The following is a 19,153-nucleotide window of genomic DNA, read 5'->3' on the forward strand; positions in this document are numbered from 1 at the left end:
CTCAAAACACTGCTGTCTTTGTGGTCCAGCGCGCCATACATTAAAAAAGACTCACTTTGCGCCTGCCAGTGGCCACCTCAAACTCTTTGGTAGTGTTCCTGAAAAGTTATTTGCTTTAGTGAAATTTGATAACATCTGGCTGATCATTTTCTACAGGAGATAATCTGGGGAAAAAAGAAAGTGGCAACCTGCGGGATGAGTTGTGAGAGGGAGCAGGAGAAGCGGCCAGCGAAGCTGGGTGTCATGGCTCCGAAACCCAAAGAGAAGCCGGTCTCTGGTCTCCCTGTGGGGGGCCAGCAAAGAGGAATTACAGCGCTGTGCAGCTCCCAAACACGGCTTCTGGGAGCAAAAACGATACGTCAGCTTGTGCAGGGAGGTGGGCACATACCAGTAGCACTTTTTCAAAATAGATAGAGGTGGTTATATCAGTTCTCTTGCTTGGGGACAGATGGCCTTTAAAGCCTGTTGTAATTGCAATGTATTGATTGGGAATCTGTGATCAATACTGTCTTTATAGAGAGAATTTTAAATATAAATTGCGTCGTATATCTGTTTGAGAAGACAAAAGCCCTGTGTGACAGAGACGCCTCCACCTAGCAGGAGCACTGTGACCAGCAGGAGAGTTACAGTGCGGGAGGAGAGGGGACAGGGACAGGGATGGGGACAGGGACAGGGGTGGGCATGGGGACACGACCTCTGCCCAGCCTGGCCCCAGCCACCATGCAGAGCCTGGCGGAGCTGGGAGGAAACTTCCACAGTGAATTATTTTTGCTGTCCTTTGCCATGCGTTTACCCACACGTGCCCTCACGGGAGGCCGCTGCAGCAGGCAGGATCACGCCGTCAGTAATTAGCAGGGAGCAGTTCCCCGGAAAGCAAACCCCCTGTGGGCAGTGCTTGCCAGAGGCTGCCCCAGGCCCAAACCTGGTTCCTTTTGCGTTTCTGCTGGGCTCAGCCCTGCCTGGCACAGAGCATGCTTTGCTCCCTGTGCAATGCCCAACCGGGCCTGCAGCCCTCGGTCCCCACTGCCACCGTCCCCTCTGCTTGAGGAACTGCCCCAGGGCATAAAGGGCTTGGTATTGGCCAATAAATAGGGCACTTTATCAAAATATGATTAAGGAAGGAAAAAAGACCAAAAATTAGGAAAGCAATCATCGTCCTGTGGATGTGTGTGAGTTGATACAATAGCCTGTAAAGCTGGCTTGGAAGGCCTCAACCCCTATCGTGTTAATATATAATTATTGATTTTTAAAATGACTTGTTATATCCTCCCTGATCTCTAAAAAAGCTCGGAAGGTCAGACTTGTAAATACTTTTACAAGTAGGTAATAAAAATCATGATGAAGTTGCATTGACAAGTAATTACTGGGTAGGTTTGTTAGCAGATTCTCAAAGATTTTTTTTTTTTTAAACCAACAATTATTATTGCACTAATGACAGCCATTTTTAAAGTTAAGTGTCCTTCTCCCTCTCAGCTGAAATAATAAAGGCCTGGAAAAAACACCTGAGACTGATATACTGAAATTCTTATATATTGGGCTCCAAAGAGATGCTAATTTTTCTCTTCCTTTTAAAATAAAATACATATTTTTAAGGTGATATGGCTTATTTTGACCAGGAAGGGAGCTCCGGTTTCTGAATAAATCTCTCAAAGCAGTGTATAAGGGTAACAATTCTTACTGCTTTATTGCAGTGCAGGAGCATAAACAGCTTGGATATGTGGTGTATCAATATGCCACTTGTTAATAAGCAAGGATGTGAATCATAAATATTCGGCTGTTTGATCACCAGGCTTTTAATTAATGTTTTGATGATCTCCAATAAGAATAAAAGTCAGAACGATAGATATTGAGTAGATACGACAGAGAAAAGATGCAATGATTTTCTATGTTACCTGATTTATATGACAGATAAACTATCAACTCATCCAGTTTCATACAGAGAAAGAGAGGAGAGACGTACGTTTTCTTTTTTTTTATACCTTATTGTAAAAAAAAAAAAAAAAGAATCACTTAATTCAAATGTGTATCTAAAATGTTCCCAGAGGACAGCGATGCAGGCAAAATAATCAAGGTTTAGCACTGTGTAATAAAGGTTTGTGGCTGGATTTTTAAATAAGTAGCTGTTCCTGCACTTGCCTGTGCTGGAGCAAAGCTTCTTGAGCAAAGCAAGGTGCTGGGTGGGCCAGCCCTGTGCGGGGGGAGCAGCCCTGCACAAAACCTGGAGCTTTCCAGCCCCAAGGGCCCCAGGGGCCAGCACAGCACGGCTAGGGGCAGAGCGTGGGATGCTGTTTCCATCCTTCACCATGAGCACACCCCATACCTGCTACAGGCACCAGGAAAGCCTCCCTGCTGCCAGAACTGAGCAGCAGGTGCCCCCGAGGAGCCCCAGCCTCAAATGCCATGGGCTGGGGGGGATGCCAGAATGATACAACTTTTTTTTTTGTTGTTGTTTTTTCTGGAGTGTATAAAAGCTTGGGAAAGGAGAAGGGATGGAGAATGGCTCACGGTTTCTCCCGGGTGGCATTTTGTCACGGTGCTGCCTTTGGGCCTGTGCTGCAGGCCCTCACCTTGTGTAACTTCACTTAATAACTCCGAACTGGGCCGTGCAATTTAACAGCGTCTGAGGAGCTTGATGCTAATGCATTGATTTTGCTTTAATAGAATTTTGTTGTCAATGGACGGCGCTCAGCATGGTGCAGGCTTCAATCTTAACCCATCTGAAGGCTCTGCTCGTTTCCAGTTGAGCTCCGTTCATTTCCAGTTGAATAGGTTAAGCAAAGACAGACCTCACTGTTCTCAATTCACTTTATGATCCTCCCATCATAAAAAATAATATCAGCACCTTGCTTTTCATGTCAGAACTACATTTGAGCTGCTATTCCCTATGCCCATGAGTAAATCCCATAAAAGCCGCCCCGTTGTACTGTCGCTATTTTTCCTTGTGGATGATTGATTGATGGATGAGTGCTGACACTTCAATGAAGCTATTTCGACTGCCATCTCAATCCGATGATGTGAGGGGTATATTTTCTGTCCATGCCTCATTACTTCAGAATGACATTCCTGGAACTTCATTTACTTTTTCCCTCCTTCCCTCAAGCGCCATATTTTTTCCCATCTAGGTTATGCATGCCATAAAAAAAGCAATTTGCTATTATATGTGGCATAAGGGCAACACTTTCCCTAGGAGGTAAATAAGAAGGGCCTTTTTTTTCTCCTCCATGTTGAGTTTAGGGATCATGTCAAAATTTCCCAAACATTGCCAAAAACGGCCCTTCTGCACAAGCAGTAGGGAATAGGGTAAACGTGTTTAGCCTGATTTTGTGAACGCTCCGCTTCAGTTTTATCCTTGAATGTCTAAAATAAAATAAGAGTAAAAGACACCCCAAAGCCCTCTCTTCTATGAGAAAGATCCTATTCTCAAATTGTGCCTAGCATACTTTGAATATTTCATTTGTAATGGAGTAGTGTTTACAACTGGATCCAGACTTATTTTCCCCTCGAGACTGGGGAAAGTTCATCGTTAAATGCAGAGATGGATTTGTCTACTGGAGGTTGCTTGAGTTGCACGGAAATGCTCAGCTGGAGTAAGCAGGGCTGCGCCTGGTTTTCCAAACAGTGCACTAGGTAACGTGGGGCTCGTGTCATTAGCGTATCCGGGAAGATTTTGCGAGTTGACTCGGGACCCGATTTTAATCTGTGTAATACAGTATTCCCGTTAATAATAATATATAATTAAGACATCCGTTAAAAATCCATAACGTTAATTTAATGGAGAAAATCTAATACAGTTCTATTGGAATTTTTACGTTAAATTAACTTTAACGGGCTTTTAATGGATGTCTTAATTAGATCTCATTATTAACGTGAATATTCCACAAATTAAAATTGGGACCTCAAAGTTTTAATGAAAAAAGTTACAAGCACAAATCCAAAATCGCCGTCTTCTCAGCCCCCTTCCCACCAGGTCCCAGCTGACTTGCAGAAGGATGCGCGGTCCAGGCAAAATGCACGAGCAGGGGGACAGCGCGCGGACCAGATTCTGATCTCGTCTGTGGTACGTAAATCCAAAGTGATTCCATTGACTCCAACAGAGATAATCAGATTTACACCTACCTAACTGAGAAAGGAATTGTACTTTATTCTCTTATATCTATATATAGATATTTATATAGTGATATTTATATATAGATATACCTATATTCATATAATGTTCAATAATCTAACAATAGTACTTTTGTTAAAAATCACTCCATCGCATGTCTTGTCATAAACCGTAATGGAGATTTAAATATATATATATATCTGAGGAATAAAACAAACTGAAAATAATCCATTTTAAACAAATCTTTGGCAGCAACATGGTTAAGCATAACTATTTGAACAACTTGCACAGAAGATTAACATTGTTCAGAGGTTTTTTGGCTCAGAATCTGTTTTAACTTAATAATTCTTGTACTTACGGTGATGTATTGATCCCTAGTGCAATGACTGGATTGGGCAACCCAGGTGCAACAGTAATAGCTGCACTGAATAGAAACATTTCCTTTAGACAAACTATCCCAAAGGGGTTATAAATAGGAAATGGACATTACCATGAAAAGTAAAGCTTCCAATGTGACTGCATCTTGCGTAGCACACTTGGACATTAAACTATGAAGATTTTTTTTTTTTCCTGTCAAGTGTTACAAATTGACGAAATAAGTACATCAATGTTCCCAGTCATTATCTTACTTCAGTGGCACTTTGTTTTAGTGACAGCAAAAAGGGACAGTGGAGACCAGACAGCCCCAGTGCAGTTTATCAATGAAAATCTAATATCGTCCATAAGCAGGGGAGTGGAAATCAATACTTCATTACCAAATTGTTAGTGAGGATGAAGAAGAATAGCTGGAGTTTTTTTGGCAGTCTTCTCGGTCCGGGTTGCTGTGAGTTCAATGTCAGGATTGGAGTGACGTGCGGAGACGGGCTGGGTGCGGGAAGCCTGGGCTGGAGAGCTGGAACTAAGGCATTTGTCCTGCAAGCAGAAGAAGAGTAACTAGTGTTACCAGGCTTTTAATCACGAGTCCAGATTTTATTGAATATGGACTTTTTTATCAAGAGAAATTCTGGAACTGAGTCAGCTTTGCTTTACATTGTCTGCCCATAGGCTCGCAAAAAGGCAAGGACACAGAAGAGGGAAGAAACCCCCAGCTCCTTAAGCCTATAACGATGCTGGGATTAGAGGGTAAGCTCCAGCTGATGCAGGTCTGCCGAGTCCTGTGGGTGTGTTACTATGCGTCTCTGCTTTTCCCTCGTGTTACCTAAACCTGGTCAATACAAAGAGTCTCATTTTACAACTGGTCAAGAATCTGCTCTGAAACCCTCAGGGTGAACTGGACACCTTGGTACCCACATTGTGCTTAAATTCCTGGACTATTGCTGTGGTATTTGTGGTCGTTGTGGCACCTCCCCTCCCCAGCACCATGAGCTGCTGTTCTTGTGTGGACCTTTCCTGTTCTGCAGGGACTAAAAGTGCAAAGTGGCTCTAGTTGTGAAGTTACTTCCACATAGAGATGGAGGGTGCTTGTGTTATTTCATTCAAGATGTGGGTTTAAAAGTTCAGCCCAAAGTTAAGTTCTGTTTTGCTCATAACCTGGGGGAAAGATACCGAGAAAAGCAGTAGGGGAAAAGAAAAAAAAAAAAAAAAGAGAGAGAGTGAGGGGAAAAAATAAGGTGAGAAATGAGTCAGGCAATAAGTAGAGTGAAAGTCAATCTGGAGAGAGCACAGGGAAAAAAAAAAAAAAGACCAGCAATGGGCAAAGAGGCTGGCAAAGAGAAATATGTTACTGAAAAATATACTATCTGTTCAAGGGCATGCACATTTCAGCAAACACAACTCAAATCCTGAGGTGTGTTCCCAGTATGCCAGCTAGAGCAACTGGAAATTCAGTAGTAGCTTTATTTAAAGTAAAATAAACCCAGCTTTTCAAAAAAATTCCATATGAAAACAGAAAAGTCTATTGAGTCCTTGTTATTTAGCTTTTAATCTGGTTTGTTTTACAATATCTTCACCCTTTCAGTTTTCACAGTGATGCTGAGTTTTGCATTGGCAACCCAGACCTGCTATGGAGAAACTGTTGGAAGGAAAGAAGAGGTTTGGCAGCTAAATGTAGAGATTTTTTTGGCACCTGAGAATGCATGGAAGTCCATCTGAAACTGTGGCGAATACCTTAGATCATTATTCCCACTTAAAAAATATTAAAAGCAATCCATGTTGACACTTTAAAATGTTGTCTTTAGGTTTCAGAGGTAACGCTCCAGAGCAATTTGCACTTTGCAAAGCTATTATTTTTCACTGCAAAAGGACAAAGCTGTGTCAGTTTACACCTTGATCAAGTTTTAAAGCCATCCAGAAGCCTTGCTGTTGTAAAGCCTGGAGCCGAAGCACAGCCGTGGTGTGAGCTGGCGCTGCTCCCACGGCCAAGTTCACAGCTGCAGGCTCGCCCCCTGCAAATGGTCTGAGCACAGCCTGCAGTGATGTCACAGGCAGTTGACTTTTTACCTTTCGGAGTGGGTTTTGCAGCCCTCTCCAGGATGGAAAGCCCCCTGTGACAGCTCCTACCTTGGGCTCCTACCAAGCTCTGATGGCAGAGCACCTGCCTGAGGGATGGGTGTGGGAAACACCCGGGGCTGCTCCTGGTCCTGCACAGGCAGAGTTAGGGGCTGCGGTGAGCAGGTCGGTGTGGGAGCAATAACTCTCGATTAATTCAGTTCTGCCTCCTGAACGCCATTAGGACAATAAAGCAGCATGTAGTGTTACTGAAAGTGCTAAGTCTGGGCAGGAGGCTTGGTTTGAAGCAAAGTAACGGCAGAGCACTGGTTCCCTGCCAGTGGGAAATATTTATCCAGGGCTTGGACTGGAGAACTGAGAAGCCTGACAGCCTCCTGCCTCCTTTTCTTTTTCACTTTGTCTAGAGGAAGGTCTTAAACTTCTGTGCTAGACCAGCAGCGAAATCAGCTTAGTAATATTTAGTTTCTCACTGCTCTAAAAGCTGTTTGTGACCATTGTGTAAACTTCTGGGGCTCGGCTTCCGTACACTTGACTAATGGTGACGTCCATGCGTGACTGAAATCAATTGGGATTGGCATTGATTTCACTGGGGTTAGTACTTCACCCCCAGGTCTTTTGCCCAACCAAAGGCTCCATCCTTTGGTTTTATTTGTTTATTTATTTATTTTATCTTTTTGCATTGTTGTCACTGCAGGCTGGGACGGGACTTTGGGAAATTAATTAGTTGGAGGCCTGATCAATAAGGGTCGTAGTTTATGCATTTCATTATCAAGTCTCTAAGAGATTCAGGGAGCATGTGGAGAGTTTGTCACTTGCAGTCTAGGGCACGGCAGCCTGGTGTTCAAATAGCACTCGATGAGCAAAGATTGGTGCTTTCTGGGCATTTATTGTAAAGTAGCTCAACCTGTTCCATAAAGAAAACTCCACCATTTAAATTACATCGTGAAAATGCAATGGAGGGTGTTCATTATGCTGGCCTTGCGCAGCATATGTGAAATACCAGATGCAGATACTGAAGCTTTGCTTTTATTTAACATTAATTATCAAGCCATCAACAGAAGGAAAAAGTTGCATCTCTTGCAACGTGGATGTGCCAGGACTCACAAACACCGTCCCGCTCCTCAGCCACGGCACGGCTACCCTTGCCTCCTTCAAACCTCGCTGTAAAAACACAGCTGTGAAACTTCTGAAGCAGGCAGTCTCAAGAATGTCCTCAAGAATGTCTTCCCAAGTCCTTTGCTTGGGGTTTGCTGCCGTAGTTTGCTTTTTGGGGTCTGCAGGAGAGCGTTGGCCACTTCAGTGGCATTGCCAGAGGTCTGATGCTACCCTAGATCCAGTCAGATGACGGCAGGTCCATGTGCTTACAATGATCTTATTTTATATATTTTCTTTCCCCCAGATCTTTGCTAATATCATTTTATCATCCTCTATTAGCTTAGGGGGATATTAGAAATGACAATATGTATCTGTCATCCACCAACCAAAGTCCACAGTCTCAAAACCTTTTCGTGCTGCGGCTGTACCTATAGTAATAAATTGCGGGACTCCTAAAAGGCCAAATGGAAAGGCACACACAGTCCCTTTGTGGTTACCAAACATGTTATCTCTAGATGTCATTTTTGACCTACTTTTGCTAGATTTTTACAGCAGCAGAAAATCTATCCCTTGAAGATCATCCTCACATACACAATACCTAGACAGGGACAAAAAGTAAATCTGGGTATATTTTTTTTCATTTAGGACTCCTCTCGCCCTGAATTACAATATTACAGACTCTAAATGCGTTCTCGTTACCCATAATTATAACTAAAATTATATCAATCTAAACAGTAACTACTCAAATGATTCATCCTGACTGTGAGGAGCATGCTCTCTAAGTTGTGCCTGCCCATCCATTTTAAAGCCTTGCGGCAGGAATAGCTTTCCAGAAGGTCATTTAACAGCACATTAAATAAATAAATAGAACATATTTATTTCAGAAAACACACTTGAACAGGAAAGCAAAGCATTTTGAGAGAGGTAAGAATAACCCTTGTGAAATCTAATACTTTCTGCTCTTCTTTGTTCTTGCAGAGGGTGCAGCACCCACCCAAACCCAAGCACAGACCCCATGTGATGCTCGTAGGAAGGGGGCCCTAATGTGCTCTGTGCTGAAGGGTGCTGTGCCAAGAAGCTGTGCTGTGCAGGGCACAGAGGTTGCAGGCAGCTGCTCCCTGGCATCCAATAGCAGGGTGCAGGGAGAGGGCACCCCACCAGCCCGACCCACCGGCAGGTCCCTGAGCCCCTGGTGTGCAGGACGCAGCAAACTTTGTGTATTCAGCCTGTGCCATCAGCCACTCAGAGAGGAGGGTGCGAGACAGGTCTCCTTTGTTGTACAATGCGTTTCTGTCCCATGATCTAAGCTTGTGAGAATGCGGGACAAGATAATGGAAAAGAAATGTGGGCTGTAGCTCAGATGTTCCCGGGGTGTGTCTGCTGAATGCAGAATAACGCCCAGGTGGAGGAATTTCGAGACCGCATTGTCTGGGATGGTGGAAGCTACATTTAATAAAAACTTGAAGCCATTAAGTTCTACTTGTCTCAGAAATCTCTTTGTTAGGGATACTTTGTTAAGAGGCTAAGGCCAAAGGCAAATAAAAGGCCTCTGGACTTCAGTAGCAAGTTCACCAGAGCTCCCATTTGCAGCTGTTGTGAAACACCTTGCTGCAGGAGGTCGGTGAAGTTGTGTGACTTGCATCAGCTGGCCTGCTCCAACAGTTGGGGTATAAAGGAAAGATCTCGTTAAAATCCACCAAAAAGAAAACCTTCATTTTCTGAGTTCCTTCTTTTCAGAAGCTTCTGACATCTGCGCAGGAAGTTTTGTATGCCTTCAGTTTCTTAGCTGTGACCCGGGTTGAGGAAGACCCTTAACCATGTGCCAATTTGCAGCGTGCACGGTGCAGCAAATGCAGTTATCTGGCTCTTCGGGCAGCTGCGGGCTGACCCTACCAAACACCACGGCTGGGCAGTGCAGGTACACTAATGCTGACATTTTGGGGATGTGTCGGTGCACACACGTGTGTGAACCAGGCATGCCACTGACACCTCAGGGAGATGCAAGAATCCCTCTACATATGCATTATATGCTATATATATATACGTATGTATATATGTATATAAACAAATGTCCCTTTATATGGGAGAGTATATATATAAATTTCCAGACAAGACACAGCCCAGTCAGAGCTACTGAGTGTGTGCAGCCGTGCCCAGCTCGCCGGGGTTACCAGATGTCCCTGAGCAAATACAGCTAGATCCTCCAAATCCACCTGAACAACACAGCTCACGAAAATGCTGACATCCATTAGCCAGAGCTCTCCCCAGAGGGCAGGCAGTTTCTTCTGCAAGTGACTAGAAAAGGATCCGGGAGGGTGTGAAAGCAAGGAGCAGTGAGACACTCGGCCCAAAGACAGCCGCGGTCTTCCCTCCACATGAGACCATCAAACTGCCCGTGGGACTGTGCCATGCCTCAGACTGGGGGGGATTGAGGCTGGAAAACATCAGCGAGAAGAGGGGTTTTGTTGTTGTTGTTAGACTGAGTCAGAGTTAAGACTGGGGGCTGCAACTCCCCATGTTTTCACAGACGTATGGGGAAATCCTGGGCTCATGGAAAGCGTGGGATTTGTCTCGTGTTGCAAAAGGCCAGGATTCACCCCTGATCTCATCTTGGTCCTCGGAGTGACGTGGGATACGTGAGGTCAGGAACAAAGAGGAATACCTGTCGCTTCTTAGAGGCACAAAGAAATAGCCTGACACTGAACCAGCCCCTCCTAATTACTAGTGCACACACACACACCCAGTACAGAGTTATCCGGAAGGATCACAGGCTTGTAAAGGCAAAGAATAAAGAGAGAACATTATGTTGTTGTTGTTTTCTTTTTTTTCTTTTTTTTTTTTCTTTCTTATAAATAAAGTATAGTCATCAAATCACAATGTATTTGAGAGCACATTATTGACAGCCTATTCTTGGAGGGAAAAAATGTGGATTTTTTGGCAAAGTTTCTCTATTTGCTAAAGATTAAATTGTTCATTGTACAGGGCACCATCTGCCCTTGGAGAGAGATTTAGTTGATGGCAGCTGCAACCAAAGTGTGGAAGATATAGCTGAATTTCTGGTTTCTTTTCAACTAGCAACTGTCATTACAGGTCACATGCAAACTGTGTCATTTTCAGTGACAAGCAGGTTCTGTAGACTAGGGTGCTTGCTACATTTTAAAATGCCACCTGTATGGATCCCAGAAGAGAAATAGCTTTTGTAATGCACCTTGAAAAAAGTGGATTTACAGCAGATAAGACAAGGCGGTTATGGTCCAACTGTCCAGACGCTGGCAGTGGAAGGAGCTGGGTTCACGTCCAAGATTTGTGAAGGTAAAGCTGGGTGGGTGTCATGATGTGCTGGCAGGTCACTGAAAGCGAGATTTCCCCAAGTAATTTGGGGACTTAAAAAGGCCGAATTGTCCTCTGCAAGTGTTTACTCAACTGCTGCATAATTCCTCAACTGCCTCGTGATGTAGCTCCTGGTTAGACTAACCCCACATTTTTTCAGTTCTGAAGAGAATTTCTTGATCCTTACACTGGAGGCTGTCGCGGTGGGATTTCTCCCCAGCCCACTTACCAAGCTGTGCCGTTACAATCGCTGGATTCGTGGCTGGAGTAAAAGGTGCCAGAGAGCAGGGAGATGCTGAGTTCCTCTCTCTGCTTTCAGAACTATTTTGATATTTCCCATAACTTGTCACTAGCTAAAACAAACACCTCTGGAAAGGAATTTGTACCTCTTCCCCCCACCCCCGGACACCACAACCATCTGTAGGAGAGTTGCATTCCCTTTCTCCCCTGAACAAAACAGGAGAGGAGAAGTTAAGAGCACAATGGTATGTTTTATTAGAACTGAGAAACAAAGCGAAACAAAAAAGCAAACCCAAACCTCTTCCCTTTCATCCCTGCCTTGCTATGAAAGTGCCTTCGTATTTGCAGGCTTGCTGACAATATTTCAGAATGGTACATCACACACAGCCTCCTCGGGAACAGCAGACATTGTCAGTGCTGCGAGACAACTGCTCGCTGGATTGTACTTCACAAAGATTCCGTATAAAGCATTTCTTTAGAAAAAAAGATTTTTGAAATTTGTGAGTCTCACAGCCTTTCAGACAAGGATGAGTTCTGGTTAATTTTCTTCTGATGATTTCCACATTTTCTGCAAGAAAAACAACCGCGACTATAGCCTTAAGACAGACTGAACTAGTTGTAACATGCCTAGATATAGGAAAAAAATTTTCATGTGAAAGAAGTTGCAGGACATAAATTTGTTCTCAAGTTTATTCTGTTCAGTTTAACTTTCAGGTCTCCTATGCAATTTTGTCATGGTGGAATGGGATCACGTTTTGAAGCAGAAACTGATACTGCTGGCAAGTAAATCTGGTCTGATTAAATCTATATTCTTGGATAAAAGTTTTTTTTTTTTAAGGACAGAGTCTTTGCCTTCCCAGAAAAATACTGAGGTGCCAGGGCAGCTGTCTGGCTGCTCCAGGACATGCCCAGCCCACTCAAACCATGCCTCCTAGGAAAGGCTCCTGCTTCCATTCCTCATTTCTGCGGCAGAGCAGAAGCACCCCCAGCTCTTGAGCTTTACTTAGGAAGATGCACCTACATACACCAGTGACTTGGCTGAGCTCAAGTGTTTTCAGGATCAGGGCCTTTAAAGAAACATTTAGAAAACACTTAAAATCCGAGGCTACGTCTGTCTGGGTTATTTTTTGCAGAAAGCAAAAGGGCTGCTGACATGAATTAGTGTGCAATGTACTGGCTTCCCTTTCTTTGTGAGGAATCACTTAAAACGCAAATTCCCACCTTAAAAACCAAACCAGTGTGCTCAGTACACTACAAGTAAATCACCTACGTCGTGATGCCAGAGCTGCACATGCTCTTCTGTTGCTGATTTATCTACAGAATATAACACATGCCAGTTACTTGAATTAGGATCATGGGGAGAAGGGAATCATTAGAGAGCCAGAGAAACTCTAAAGCATAAAGAAAACTTCTCTGTTTGTCTCCTCCACGATGCCTGTTTTATTTCCTCTTCATGCACTGACAGCACCGATGAGGCAATGGATGCTATAATCCTAAGCAATTGCTTTTGGGGGTAGCATCATTAGGGATACAAACGTTTGCTACAGCATTAGCTCTGAATTTCCCGGTCATTGCAGTGTGCTTAGCGGTGCTGGTGGGTGAACGGCACAGCCCGGATCAGGGATTTCACTGCTGGTTATGTTTCCTTTGCTATCAGAGTGCCTCGAAAAGCCAGGTAAATTAGACTTGGAGAAAGGGACACTGCATCTTTGAGTAATGAGGCTGGGAAACAGGGAACACATTTTCCACTAGCTCATGTCTCACTGTATGGCATTCCGATTTCGTGACACTTCATAATAAATCATTGCTTATCACTCACATGGGAACATAACATGGTTCAAGTTAAGATTCGTTAGTGATTGTAAAGAAGAAACATGAATTGCTCTATATCAGGGCTTTTTGATCATCTTTCTGTCCACTGCAGGCATTTTTTTTATCTTAATGTTTACTGTAACTCTTGTTTAAAGCATAAATAAAAAGGAAAATAAAGGGCAAAAAATATGAATAATGAAAATAAATTTGTCTTATTTATGTGTTTATGTAAGCATTTGGCAATTACTTTGCACAGCAGCTTGTACTCAGTGTCAGACTGCAGCACCAACATAAGTTTCTAAAGCTGGGATTTTAAATATATACATGTGTATGCGTATATATATTAAAAAAAAAAATGAAATGGCAATATATTCATGTTCTGGAGGAGAAGGTTCTAGCAGACATAAGAGTTCCTGGAGACAATTTGCTTTTCCACAGCTAGCACAGGCAGAAGAGTCTAGTCCTGTCCTACAGTGCCATTCCCCTGGACGGGCAGCACAACAGGACGGAAAGCTGGTGGCCCCAATGGAGATGAGGGATGGGAGAGCTGAAACGGCTGTACTCAGGGTGCACCTGCGGTATTTGCGGTCAGCCTGGTACCTGTGCCCTGGGATCCAGCTGAGGCTGGAGGAAACCGGGTTTTGTGGTCAGAGTGCGGCATATCCAAGAGGTGGGACAGCCTCAGAGCATCCTTGCCTCAGCCCCTGTCCCTGTCCCTGCAGCGAGCTCAGGGATGGCAAAACATGGGTTGGACAGGGCAGATGTTGTGGCTGCACTCGACTGCATATTCAGGCAAGTGACTCTTTTCCGTCCGTCAGGAGATGCATTTTTTTTCCTGTGTGTCACAACGTTTTCATTGGCAATTTAGGGAGAAAGGTGAAAAACTTATGATCTCACAAATGACATCAGTAGTGTTTTAGGGGAACATTAACTTTTTCAAAAATAAACCTACTAACAGAAGAAAAAGGGAGCTTGCTAAATAAAGAATTAGAGCAAATATGAGATTTTTTCACAAAAAAAAAAAAAAAGATCTCCTCCTTCCCTTTGGTTACAAATACTTTTGTTTTAATTTGTTTTCTTTACCTTTTGTGTTTGATTGTGGGAGGTACCTAAAACTCTAGGATAACCTGAGAGAAATCAGATAAGGTAAATATTTACTGCAACTATAGCTTTGATTATTCCCCCTTCAGTAATTTGCTATTTATTATATTAATCAACTCTATAATGTGTCATTTCTACTGCTCCCTGGCTGAATAATTTCCAAAACTACAAACAGCTTTCAAGATAGTTGCCAGACAGGCGCAAATTAATACTTTCAGAAATTCTTCCTAGAAACATTCCCACGAAGAGAATTTTTCGCACCCTGTATTTGTGTAAAGGAAATAGAGTCGGGTTAAAAAAATTGCCAAAGTGAGCTTTTAATTGTTTTTAGCAATATCTTGTATGCATTTTTTTCTGGTTTTATTCCAGTTGAATATTGATGTTTTATCAAAAATAACAAACACATTAATACCTTTGCTAGAATAAGTAGTCTTGTGAAATCTATGAGACAAGCTGGCAAAGGAAGCAAGCACATAGTTAACTGTTTGCTGCATTAGGGGCTTAATTTAGTAGTTACATAAAGAAGAGACCTGATCTGCTTTTACTGGGGCAAATAATCCCCTTGATTTGTGGGACAACTTGTCTGAGTAAAATGGCATATGACCAAGGGACAGTAAATTCAGTCGCCTGATCCGTCTGATCTCTTTCCCTGACACTCTGAATCGCAAGTATTTGTGGCCATTGTCTTTGATCTCCAGCCTGCTCTCTTAAACTCAATTTTGCTTCTTGTGCTCACGGTCTAGGGCTCTGGAAGACTTCCTCGTGCTCAGAACCCCCCCAAACCATATACTATAAATACATTATGCACAAAATTGCAAAATCCCCCCAATATAAAGTTTTTTAAAGAAAATAAAAGTCTGTTCTGGTAGAGCACAACATCAGATACATTTATTATATGTTATATTTTTCTTATGACCATTAAATGATCATATACAAGAATTAAAACCCCCAAGACTTGACCGAGGAAAAAGACATAGCTTTTCTAATATAAGTGGTATAGTCTTAATCTGATCTCACTTGAAGTGGTATAGTGAATGGGATTATTCTCCATTTATTTTGGCTTATACTAAATTGGAATTTTTACCCCATAAGCTTCCTGTAATTTTTGTAAGTGGAACGGCCTTTGTCAGCATTCTTAATATTTCCCCATGGAAATGGTATTAAAAAAAAAAAAAAAAAAAAAAAGCAGCACATTTGCCCTAAAATCTCATGTTTTATCCTTGAGAAATGATGTTTTATGGTAGATTTTTGTTGTTGTTTTTCCCTTTTCCATAGGAAAATGTCTTAATAACAATCTCAAACAGAGCCCAGAACAAGAGAGTGCATCTTCAAAATGTTAATTCTATCGCAAACCATGCCTGGGTTAAAAACAGATATTGAAACAGGGGAATAAATATTTGACAATGCTGTTAAGGCAACTTTGCTAACGATTTTTGAACAACCTCCAACTGAGGTCTAAATGTCTGCAATATCCATAAACAACTCTATACTGTCCAATTAGGGAGACAAAGACATAGAGTCCTGTCAGGAAGATTTGCATGGCTAAGTGTCTGAGATCACAGAGACGATGAGGGATCGTTCAGAGTGATGGGGGATGCACAGAACGGATGACTATCATTACGATATTACAGAGGCTTACACCTTCCCAATTACTGGCAGGATTCATTAATTACTGCTGCATTTCCCTAATAGAATCCTCTCTCTTTGGCTTATCGCTACCTTCCCTCTGTCTACGTAAACCCACAACTCAGCAGTCGATCACCTATGAAAAATTAGACGGTGTAGCTTCTAGTGGCCTATTTAGAATGAAAAGGCAACTGAATAAGGAAAAAGAAAAAAAGAACAAAAAAATAGGGGCTGTAATGCAGATATGTGGGAGCTACAGAAGTGGCATCCGATGGGTTTGGAATTCTCTTGTTATTGAACTGTGTGAGAAAAAAATCAGTGGCAGCTGCAGTGAGAAGCATCATGGTGGGTTTAAAAGCACAATGAAAGCATTTTACATAGACATACGTACACACACAAACTATAGGCAGATTGCAAAGTGACAATTACTTAAGGCCTGCTAGGCTGAAGTTTCACAACTAAGATTGGTGAATATTACAGGGGCTCGATGCTGTTGCAATCGACTCAGCCCCATTAAAGATAATGGTGTGAGCATTTCCATGCTGTCATCATGTTACTATCAACAGCATTATCAGTATCAACTGCTTTTACAATTATGCACAATGGCTCTCCCTGCACAAAGACTTAGCAACCACCAAACTCGCTTTCTTTTTAAATACACTGAAAAGAGCTTAGATTTCAATCCTTCATCTGTTCACAGATGAAACAACATTTCCAAATCGTCACTGATAGCATTTTTTTCCTTCCATTCTAAGGACGGCCAACTGTTCTCAGCGATTTCTATTACATTTCCTACCTATTATTTCATGTAATGGCATTCCTTAAATTTTAAATTAGCTTTGAAGAATAAAAATAATTGAATTCCTGCTGTTTTGTGTACATAGAGGGTGACAGGAGCTAATGTGATAATTTAAACTGTAAATGAGTCTTCACTTTGTGTTCATTAATTACAGCTAATTACTGAATTACAAACCTTCTTGGTTAGGCACTGTTATGTATTCATGTAGCATGTTGGATTTCCAGCTGGTAGAAAACTGCTTTATAGACTTACAAGCTGACAACCAAGCTACCACCGAAACAATTCAGTTTGAAAAATAAAGGCAGGGTGGGGGGCGCGTAACTGCTCTTGCTCTTTGAATTAAGTGAGTGATGGGAAACGGTGCTGCAAACTTGAACCTCAGGTGAGCGAGGATTCGCATATGTAAATATAAAGCACTCACTGCATTTGGTAGGGAGAAAGGGAAGGGTTTTGAGCTGCCACTTTGGGTGAAGAGCACGAGTCTGCTCTGCTCATACCTGCTTTACACCCGGGTTGATTCTTGATTCCTTGTTTGAAGCAGAATTACTCTCCTTATAGAGGAATACCAATGAGGCAGAAACGAGGCCCTTGTAAATGGGGCCAGTGCTCCTAGCACCAATTCTTCAGCTATGCTCATGAACAGCAGGGCTGTAATATAAAACTGAACATCCAAGAAGATGTGCATTGCATTCTGTACCTAAGTGCTCATTGTTCCTTACTGAAGGATCAGATGTAATGCCATGGGGCTGTCTTGAGCAGTTACTCAACATTTTCTGCATTGAATGGTTCTGTCCAAACCTCTCCTTTGGATACCTTTTGTCTGCTGATGTTTCATATCGAAGCTGAATGCACTAGTTGAAGCCTCTCTCCCGGCAAAGTGAGCAGGAGGAGTACCACAGTGACAACACCAGCCATGCTCGCTTTTTACAAGCTAAAGGCTCAGTGCCCAGAGAGAAAACCATGGCAGGTGGCAAAACAGAAAACAAAAAAATATTCACCTGCATTCTTTATAAATAGATAGACTGAAGATACAGAGGTTTCCCTTCTGTCAGCACTTGCATTTTCCCCTGGTTTCACATGCTTTGCTCTCTTTTAACCCAAGACAGGCCAACACGTGCTGCATGCGCGCTCCCGCACACAGCCCCGCTGTAACCTGACTGTCCCCGTGCCCACACGAGCACATTTGCTGGCAAAGACCCCAGACACAGGTGAGCAAAGCATCGCTTCCTGCTCAGAGCAGCAGAGATAGCAAGAAACTATTGAATCAAAAAATTTCAATTAAAACCATTTAATTAACTTATTCTGTGACCCACTTGGTCTTCCAGGCCTGGGATTGAGAAAACCTGGATCAACGGTCCTGTCCCATGGGGCCAATGTTGGGTCTGGAAAGCAGATCCTTCTCAGGAGATCACAGCATTTACTATGGTCTAGACTGGAACAATTTAACTGAATAATACATAAATAGCAAGAAAGGAAGAGCTGGATTCTCAGCTGATGTAAAACTCTGTGGCATCATTAATTTCAGGAGAGTTATGTTGATTCACAGCAGCTGAGGATACGGCTCAATAGGTTTGTAATAATAAAGACTTTGATGAGAGGCCCCTGAAAGCAGTAACACTAATGTGTGACTGCTCACATAAACACCAGCTCAATGACAAGGCTTTTCTGCCTAAGAACTAGTCTGCATCTTCAGGTTTAATGATAAGTACTAGTCTTTTGTCCTTAAATAATCGTTTTCATCTGGAGAATGGCAAAGTCACTTGTTCTAACACCAACAGAAATTCAGTAGTAGACTTAGCAATGGGATTCATGTCATGTCTTATTCCCTCATCACCTTCTCATGCTGTGTCTTCTCTTTCGGGGTACAAAAAAGCATGGGGAAATCAGGGGAGAAAAGATGTGCAGGCAGGAATTCCTTTTTTTCCTGTGGATAGTAGCTCTCTGCTATCTCCTAATGATAATGACTTTCATTAATCTTCTGTCGGTCTTTCATCAAAGGGTTCTTTTCACTCCACATACACAGAGGCCACTTAAATGCTACTATATATTAAGTAAAAATGAGAATTCTTGATATCACATTTAAAAAATGGTATGAGAAGTAACGATGCAGTATGGTAACTAGAGGCACCCAACACGACCGAAGAGGTAAGACTGCTGTTCAGTAAGTTACCATTTCTAGGCAGTCTCTCACCCAACTTGTTTTCACGTCTCACTCCTTTTTATTCTGACAGTCTCCGGCATGCAAATTTGCACTAAAATGAATCATTTCAAATGTGCCAGAGGGAAGCAGGGGCCTCACACCTATTGGGAGATTAATGCGCCTAATGCCCTTTGGCTTTTTTATTTTTATTTTTAAACATTAAGGTTGATTACTCCATTAGTTGAACAACTTGGAAGAAATGGCAAGGAACTAACAAGAGAGTAACACTGTATTTTCTATTTATTTTCTTCCGTTGCAACAGTGCTAATTAGAAGGAGTAGTTCTTGATACAGTGCTTTGGGGAATGCTGATGAGAAGAACACAAAAGGCTGAAGTGCCTCTTCTGTACAGCTTCGGATGCAGCAAAACACAGCACCCTCTCAATTGTCATTTTCCT

The 19,153-nt window shown here is 42.6% G+C and overlaps 1 protein-coding gene and 1 long non-coding RNA gene across 4 annotated transcripts in view; one reads left to right on the forward strand and one right to left on the reverse strand.

Annotated features, from left to right (window-relative positions):
• The first annotated feature begins 3,940 nt into the window (after positions 1 to 3,940).
• Positions 3,941 to 6,590, forward strand: LOC310882577. Its single transcript, XR_014573032.1, has 3 exons — positions 3,941 to 4,057; positions 5,150 to 5,227; positions 6,063 to 6,590. It is a non-coding gene; the product is annotated as an uncharacterized lncRNA (long non-coding RNA).
• The window catches only part of TSHZ2 (teashirt zinc finger homeobox 2), a 221,503-nt gene continuing 206,673 nt past the window's right edge, over positions 4,324 to 19,153 (reverse strand). For all 3 annotated transcript variants that reach the window (XM_083801508.1, XM_083801506.1, XM_083801504.1), the window contains one exon: positions 4,324 to 5,017. Coding sequence is in view for 1 of the 3 variants with exons in the window: in XM_083801506.1 (XP_083657632.1) it covers positions 5,016 to 5,017 (2 nt within the window). In the remaining 2 variants the exon portion in view is untranslated. The remainder of the gene's footprint in view (positions 5,018 to 19,153) is intronic.

This window comes from Anser anser, assembly GCF_964211835.1.
Source record: "Anser anser genome assembly, chromosome: 16".
Taxonomy (NCBI): domain Eukaryota; kingdom Metazoa; phylum Chordata; class Aves; order Anseriformes; family Anatidae; genus Anser; species Anser anser.